Source organism: Pimephales promelas, chromosome 7 (genome assembly GCF_988280905.1).
Source record: "Pimephales promelas chromosome 7, fPimPro1.hap1.1, whole genome shotgun sequence".
In the NCBI taxonomy this organism is placed as follows: domain Eukaryota; kingdom Metazoa; phylum Chordata; class Actinopteri; order Cypriniformes; family Leuciscidae; genus Pimephales; species Pimephales promelas.
The window spans coordinates 20,130,193-20,139,595 of NC_142775.1; the positions used below are offsets into that span (position 1 = coordinate 20,130,193).

At 37.0% G+C, this 9,403-nt stretch overlaps 1 protein-coding gene across 1 annotated transcript; it reads left to right on the forward strand.

Moving 5' to 3' along the window:
* Positions 1-5,772: 5,772 nt before the first annotated feature.
* gpr183a (G protein-coupled receptor 183a) lies at positions 5,773-8,968 on the forward strand. Its single transcript, XM_039655830.2, has 2 exons — positions 5,773-6,035; positions 6,974-8,968. Exon 2 carries the CDS (start codon positions 6,991-6,993, stop codon positions 8,089-8,091), a length of 1,101 nt encoding a protein of 366 aa, XP_039511764.2. The 5' UTR covers positions 5,773-6,035; positions 6,974-6,990; the 3' UTR covers positions 8,092-8,968.
* Positions 8,969-9,403: the final 435 nt, after the last annotated feature.

The following is a 9,403-nucleotide window of genomic DNA, read 5'->3' on the forward strand; positions in this document are numbered from 1 at the left end:
TTCATACTGCGCAACATCGTAAACAATCTTGAGAAAGCAGGTTATAGGCTACCCTAACAGTCTATGGTTAGGCTATACCAAGTAGCTAGTCGGTGCGGTGGGCGGGGGCTACATACAGATTATTTCAAAAATGATACTATCTTTCTTACTGGCAAATGCATTTAATAAAGAAAACGAACAAAGTTATTCATTCAGGAATATTTCATATTTATTTTAATCTGTTATGATTTTGAGGAAATCCGTAATCCCCGTGCAAATTACGCACATGACCCACTGCCATGACACCCACAACAAAATAAAAAACAATGGAAGCGGTGCATCTAAAGAAAAATACTCCAGCACCTGATACCTTGGCCAAACATTCATGTAACCGTTTCCCATATATGGAATGCAAAACTAAGTAAAATTGCATTTTTTTTTTAAATAAATAAATGGGTGTGTTTTTTTTTTAATAGATTTCCAAAAACACTGGCATAAACCAACTTTATCTAGCTGGATATCCATGAATGACACCAGAAATGACTGTTTTCTGTCCCAACAAAAAATGGCACTGGATACCATGGTAAACATGTTTTTCATAGCTAAACCAACACCCAGTTCTGTGAACTCAGCAAGAACTCCTAACCACAAGCTCTAGCTTCCTGCTGATGTGTTGCAATCTTTTCTTTGCCACCATTATAATGCATGGCATTTTATGCAACTTACATTTTGTCAGAATCTTAAAGTTTAATGCAATGTAGAAAAAAAAAGAATTACTAAAGAAAAACCATATAGTCAAGCTTTGTTTGTTCTGAGTCAGACCATTTAGTAAAAGCAACACAAATGTCAAACTTAAAAAGTTGAACATATTCAGTTTGATCACTGATGTGCAGGCCTGAGAAAGCAAATATTGGCAGTGATTATAATGCTTATTAGTACGTATTACTAAAGTATTAAATGTAAATGTTAAATGTACTACCCCTAGCGGCAATATAACTAGCCCAACATGACAAGTTAGTTAAAGGAGAACTCCGGCGCAAAATTAACCTTTGGTCCAAAAACACATTGGTACCTTGTCGACCGTTCTCTGAGATTTGTTTTCATGATAATCAAATGTAAAGAATTTTATCTCTAAAACCTGTTTAGCGTATACTCTAGTATATGGGCGCATTTAATACCACTAACACGGCTCAAAATAGCCCCACACTAACACAGTAACATAATGAGGGTCCCTACAAACGGACAACATTGGGAACCTTGTAAGTGTACAGACCGTTTATTAAATTGCAGTTTGTTCGTCACATAAAGCTATCATATTAATAAATAACGATATTAATATAACACACGAGTCGTATTAGATCACTTTTATGATACTTTTGTGATGTTTTTTTTGTCTTTTACTATTATTATGTTTTGCGTGACAGCCCCCAGTAGGCTAACGTTACTCATTCACTTTCATTACATCGACAAGAAGAGTCTCCATTCAAAAATGTCCCTTTGTTTTCCATGGGAAGGAAACTTAAAGATTTGCACATGAAGGTGAGTAGTTACTATGTGGGAAGGTGAGTAGTAATGACGGCAGAATTATCATTTTTGGAAGATCTAGTCCTTTAATATGCATTTCAAGGCTGAGATTATGCATCGTCCGCAGAGCTAACATTAGGCTACTTACACAAAATAACATCTAAAGCGCATGTGACGAAGACAATATCTTGATGAACTTAAATATTAAAATAAATATTAAATATTATGAACTTAAAGGGTTAGTTCACCCAAAAATGAAAATTAAGTCATTAATTACTCACCCACATGCTGTACCAACCCCGTAAGACCTTCGTTCATCTTCGGAACACAAATGAAGATATTTTTGATTAAATTTGAGAGCTGGATCAGTCCTACATAGACTGCCTAAGGGACTAGCACTTGACGGCCCATAAAGTCATTCAAGAAAATGTTTAAATATCCCATGTGCCTACAGCGGCTCAATTATAAGTTTATCAAGCGACGAGAATACTTTTTATGCGAAAAAAAACAACAACTAATTAACGACTTTATTTGACTATTCCATTACTTCCTTATGGGCCTTGAGACGAGAATTGAAGAGATTTCCAGAACGCATGCGCGAGAACTGAGATGAGGACGTTCTTCTTCGACTACTTCTTGTTACCGGCTGCTCACCGCTAGTATTACCGCCCCCTACCGTATAAGATGACGTGCTGATATAGCTGGAAGCGCAAAACTTTCTGTTTACAAGCAGAGGAAGACGCGCGCTGTACATACGCGTTTCAATTACCGTATTTTCCGCACTATAAGGCGCATTTCAAAGCCTTTAATCTTCTCAAATATGACAGTGCTGTGCGCCTTACAATCCGGAGCACCTTATATATGGATCATCATCTTATACGGTAGGTGGCGGTAATACTCCTAAGCGGTGAGCAGCCGGTAACAAGAAGTAGTCGAAGAAGAACGTCCTCAGCTCAGTTCTCGCGCATGCGTTCTGGAAATCTCTTCAACTCTCGTCTCAAGGCCCATAAGGAAGTAATGGAATAGTCGAATAAAGTCGTTATTTATGTTTTTTTTCGCACAAAAAGTTTTCTCGTCGCTTGATAAACTTATAATTGAGCCGCTGTAGGCACATGGAATATTGAAACATTTTCTTTAATGACTTTATGGGCCGTCAAGTGCTAGTCCCTTACGAAGTCTATGGAGGACTGATCCAGCTCTCAGATTCAATCAAAAATATCTTCATTTGTGTTCCGAAGATGAACGAAGGTCTTACGGGGTTGGAACAGCATGGGGGTGAGTAATTAATGACTTAATTTTCATGTTTGGGTGAACTAACCCTTTAAATGAAAAATATTTATTAGATTACAGACAGACAGTTATGTTTAAAATAACCCCAAATCTAATAACTTGATAAAGTGCATTTAAACAGATCCAACAAATAAAATGAAGAAAAAACATTATCTGTTGATATCTGTTTGTATAATGTTGGCCACTGAGAGTAGGCTATAATAGAAATATAATTAACCACAAACCAGCAACATGAGACTTCAAGTAATTTGAAAAAAATATATATATATATATTTTCTCTTCTCTCTTCTTTTGGTATAGAATAAAATACCAGTTCAGGGTTCCTCTTTTGGCTGTTGTTGCAGCTAACTGCAGCACAACATATTGCAGGAATTATTGAGACTGTCGGTCGCAAAGATGGGGGCGCAAAGCTACAGTGATGTCACGCGAACCGAATGAATACCTTTGTTTGTTTTGTTTTTTGTTTTTGTTTTTTTTTTATGAACAATCGTTTCGCTTGATAAGACCCTTATTCATCGTCTGGAATCATTTAAAGCCCTTTGAACAATTTGCAGTTTGTACTGAAACTGTCTTTTGGACCTTGAACCGTTTGGTTACCAGTAAAGTGCATTATATGGAGAAAAATGCTGGAATGTTTTTATCAAAAACCTTAATTTATTTTCGACTGAAGAAAAATATCTCAGGGATATCTTCGATGACATGGGGGTGAGTAAATTATCAGCAAGTATTTTTTAAAAAAAAGTGAACTACTCCTTTAAGCTGTTTGACCAGCTGGGTTTGAAATGAATTTCCTCTTACTCACTAACAAGTCCTTGACACTATCGCATGCATTCACTGACCAGCAAGATAAAGTCAACATCATAATGCCAAACGGTTAACCTTTGTCCCAGATAACTTAAAAGCAGAGAATTTGCATCACATTTCAATACAACCTGCATTGAATTTCAAGAAAAGAATCATCATCGTCTGTATTGTCTTTTAGAAGAATCTCACTATAAGGTGACTGTCTTTTAAACTTAAACTGATTCTGTGTCAATAAGTCAGGGCAAAACAAAAAGTGCTTTGCTGACACTCAAAATACGGAGCTCTCTTTTGCTATGAGTTGAAACTGAAACTTTTTAAGTCTGCTTATGATATCAAACAAATTCAACTGTCATTTTGCCAGTCTCTGTGGTGTTTGTGGCCTAAATGATATTGTCATGACAAAAATGCAGCAAGGCATTTATTATAAAATATTTATATTGGCATTTTGTTTTTTTCCACGACTCTAACAGGAACAAATATGTCTACATGATTTTAAAAGCATCGGCTTTGAGTTAAATAGTTAAGCAGACACACTCTGTCTGGTTTTTCATGTGTGTTTGACTCATCAAGTCACACACTGTCCTGTTCTTCTTTTCAGACACAGACTCAGACGCTGGCTCATGAAACACTAAGAGATGTACAGATTAGTACATAGAGTGTTTTATCCAAAGTAACTTACAGCACACTTTTGATATATTCAATCTTTAAACAGTAATATAAAGTGAAGAGTCATGTCATGCTCAAGGGGTTTATGGACCAACCCATGATGGGTTCAAAATTACAACCTTCCCAACTAAAGAAAGCTAAAATAATTAAATATGCCAATGAAACAATATGACTAAGTCACAGCGTAAGTTCAAGAGTTACAGTTCTGGAGCCCTCGGTGGGTGTGAAAAACACCCTGAGACGTACAAAAAAAACATCATCGGGAAATAGTTAACAGCTTTATATGCAGTTCCCTTGAGGTGAGGGGTGATTGCTAACACTTTTGAAAAATTCGTTTTTGAGTTGTCACCTCGGGTGTGCAGAAGCGGCAGGTGCCACAGTGCTTTCGGGACAGGGGTCAACCCATAGACATCAGAATCTGAAGCGGCCTATTTAATCTTTACTGTTTATCACCTGTTTATCTCACATTTAAGAGCTGAATTTGGACATTAAATAGTTAGAACCCAAACTTTAAATTTAGAGTGCAGTGATATTTTAAATACACACATATTTTAGAGACTTTTTTTGTGCAAATATATAAAATGGTCTGTCTAACCAACCACAAATCTATGCAAGTAAAAGGTAAACTCACAGGAATAAATTAGTCATTGCTTTACTTTAGCTGTACCATCCATGAGCATAAGGAGTGAAGATTTAGCAGAAATAAGAAAGATTTCTCAAAAGCCACATCCTCTGAAAAGCCATGGTGACAGCAGCAACCAGTGGTCGGAAATAACCTTTTCAATTTCTATTTCATAAAAGTAAGCTCTGAAAGTATTTTAAACACCGTTAATTTAAAAATAATTATTTTATTCTTTTGTGGCTGTCTTGTCCTTTATCATTGATCTCATGTGTATTACTGAGATTATACATCCTCGTTATTAAGGAATATACAAGACATTTAGAAAAATCCAGTCATATACACTGTTTCATTTGATATTAGAAATTGTGAAGAACAAAATCATGGAATGCAACTTGTATTCTCAACCTTTACGCCACACATTACTACTCGTCTGAACAGCTACTGTAGGTAAGTACAACCACAAAGCAGGCATTAGTGTTCTTTGATTCATCGAAATGTAGTTTTAAGTGGTTGTAGTAAATGCCCACAGGTGCATACTAGGATGATTCGAACTGAACAGGGAAGTCTTTCAAAAGCTTCTAACAATAGAACGAAGAACTGTGCACTTTCACAACTGCTGTCACACTCATTAATGTTGCAAAACACATCATAAAGAATCAAAATCACACATTTTATTTAAACAGATGAAACATGTAACATCCCATTTCACATATAAAAATACAAAGCCAGATTCTTTCCTGCTCATAAATACATGTATATAAATATGTTTTAAAAATAACAATAATAAATATATTTATATATACCAAATGAGTAACCAATAATAAGGGTTATTAAGTCCTGAAGAGTTTCACTTTTTCTGAAACCACAGTGGAACACGTGTAGGATGGCAATTAGCACGTGGCAGTGAGAGGTCCTCGCTCAAATGAAAAATACTGAGAAAAAGAGAAATGGGCAGATCTTCATCAGCAATACAGGAAATTGTCCGTCGTCATGGTTACAAAAGCAGGCTGGATATAGTATTTCATCACTCAGTTGGGGTGTGCTTGAAAACGTGGTTAATGCCGGACCAGGAGGTGCCACTTTTGACACTGCCATGATCAGACCGCTTGACAAAACAGAAGCACAAAAACTGGAACAAAAAAAAGTGTTGGTAAGTACATATGCTTTTCTAATAATCTTTTTTGAAGTATTCAGACTTTGTATATATATATATATATATATATATATATATATATATATATATACATATACATATACATATACATATATATATATATATATATACATATGTGTGTGTGTGTGTGTGTGTGTGTGTGTACATATATATTCAGCTTCCATAGTATAGTATAAGTAAAAATATGAATGCGAATACAATGGAAATATCCATTCTAGTTTGCTGTGTTGCTTCAGAGCATGTGAGTACTGAGTGTACTGGAACATGGATGAAAAGATCCTACTTCTGACTCATTAACATACTCGTGATTAAATCTATGAATAGCAAAGTTACAACTAAAGAGTGGAAAAAAATATTAATTATTTCAGCACACTAAAGCAGTATATTCTTTTTTTTAATGCAAAACTTGGATTTACAATTGAAATAAAATTAAAATATACTCCATAAACACAGTTATTGGCTTTGCAGAAGTACACTAGCCATTACACAATCACCATTACCCTATCACAGAGAATTGTTTTCTACCCAGACATGTTTTTCTTGCAGTCAAGGTCTTTGTGAGGGTAATTCGGGCAGTTGTAGGACTGACAGGAAACACCTTTTGCTGCTCCAATGGAGCACAGTGCTCGTCAGGACGTTTTCGCTGATGATTGACATAAAACTTCAAACTTCCGCACAAACGCGTTAAAATAATTTGAGTCAATCATAAAAACATCATCGTATTGAGTTTGGGGGTGAGCAAGTGCTTTGAAACTGCAGGTGGCTTGAGAAGTTTCCTTTGCAATTTCTGCCCGTGTAAAAAAACGGACACAAAAGGGTTACACTTCCCTTTTGAAACAACACCATGAAACCTGATAGAAGCATTGATTGTGATGTCTCAGTTCTGTAGTAATGTATCTGTTTTCCTTCTTCAGATCTCATAACTGACCCCATGAAGATGGTAGCAGCTACAAACTCAACTGGCAATGACTCTGACATCTGTCCCAACCTGTACGACCATCGTGGTTGGGCACAGTATTTCCTGCCTGCAATGTATTCCCTGATTTGCATTTTGGGACTGCTGGGCAATGTGTTGGCTCTGCATGTCATTTGGCCTAATTTTAAAAAAATCAACTCCACAACTTTGTATTCAGCCAACCTGGTGGTGTCAGACATCTTGTTTTCATTAGCTCTGCCCTTGCGTGTGGTTTACTACGCTATGGGATTTCACTGGCCAATGGGGGAGGGTTTATGCAAAGCCGTGGCTCTGCTGTTCTACATCAACATGTACGCTGGCGTCAACTTCATGACTTGTTTAAGCGTGGACCGTTTCATTGCAGTGGTGCTGCCGCTGCGCTTCTCACGCTTCCGGAAGGTTCAGAAGGTGCGGTACATTTGTGTGGCCGTGTGGGTCATGGTGTTGATGCAGACACTGCCTTTGCTGTCAATGCCCATGACGAACAACGAGCAAAGTGGTCACATAACATGTATGGAGTATCCCAACTTTGAGAAAATCGACAACCTGCCCGTAATGCTCATCGGTGCCGTGTTGCTCGGCTTCGGCATTCCTGTCGTAATCATCCTGGTGTGCTATTCGGCACTGTGCTCCAAGCTCCGCATCCTGGCCAAATCCAATAAACTGACAGAGAGGTCGGGTCGCAGTCGTAAAGCAATCGGCGTGATTTGCACCGTCATTCTGGTGTTCGTGGTGTGCTACAGTCCATACCACATCGACCTCCTGCAGTACATGATCAGAAAGCTGCGGTACGAGCCAGACTGCTCAGAACTGCACGACTTTCAGATCTCGCTTCACATCACCGTCTGTCTGATGAATCTCAATTCATGCCTCGACCCCTTCATCTACTTCTTTGCCTGCAAAGGATACAAGAAGAAGGTACTCAGACTGCTCAGAAAGCAAGTCAGCATGTCCTTCTCGAGCGTGGTCAGGACCTCTCCCGAAGGCTCCTCCAAAGACGTGTTTGGGAATGACAAAATCCACATGAGCTTAAGAAGCAGTCAGAAAGAGAGGAGCAGTGTGCTATTGAGTGACTAATGGCAGCAATGCTTTTGAACTATAAATAACAAGAAGAAATGCAGTTGAGTGACTGTGAGACTTAAAACAACACATTTCTTATACCTCTCTGGATTATTATTTTTATGTTTCAAGTTATCGATTCTCAGATACTATTTTGTGATGCTGTTTAAATATTATTGCACATTTGTCTTAGATCGTGATAGAATTTGTTCTGGAGTTTTTCATTAGATCATTTCAGTATGAAGAAAATAGTTCAAATAACAAAAACACCTACAGTGAAATGATGAGCAACAGCACTCGGTAAGATACCAAGAAACAGTAAACCAGGTGATTCTAATCTGTGATTCCACAGAATGAGATTCCTGTCAGAAATAAACTCAAAATCAATCACTGATTCATTCAGTGATATCCCATCAGTCACTGTTTTTCACAGAAATCTCATCATTTAAAGGTGCTTTTGTGATTTTACCCGAGTTTAAAGAGAATAACACATTCAAGATTAGGATAGCAGAGTAGACAGTACATAGAAGTGAACAATCATAACAACCCCCCTAAAAAAACAATCGTGTACCTTGGTTCTTCCTAGCATAGGTGCCTCCGTTCCATAAACTTGACAATCACACTGACAATCAAGTGTGACATTATCCATTTAAATAGTAGGTGAACCTCTACCAACTAAACACATGAACTTGACTATACTGATTTAGGGGTGAGCGATATACCGGTATACACGATTAACCGGTAAAAATTTGTCAACCGGTATATTTTAAACTATTGTATTGCATGGTCAAGAACGTATATCGTTTACATGAATTTTTAAGTATTGCAGTTTAAAAACAAGTGATTTTAAACCATTGAAGCGCAATTAGCAGCGAAAGAGAACTGAACTGATGAAGCCGCTGCGTAAAAAACATTTTGATGAACTTTTTGATGCCAAGTGCTTTTTGATGCCTAAATGGGTTTGAACGGTTAAATACACACGGTGTGTCAAAGTGACCATGTATTTGTAGGTATAATTTATTGATAATGTATTAAGTGAAGAAAAAGCACAATCCGTGCAGTTGGTCTTGAAGTGACGGTATCCAAATTTACCTGCTGTCATTATTAATATACTCAAACAACAAAAATGACACAATCTCTCACTGCTCTTGATTGAATCATTTTTGTACCTGTAATAAGAATGAATGTATATTCAATGTACATAGCAAAAACTATGCATTGTTTTTTGTTTTTGTTTTTTATACACATGTAGTTTTCCTTTTAATGTTTTTTTCATGTAGGTCTATTTCATTTATCAATGTTTACTTGTCTTCAGTAAGCTTGAGAGTTT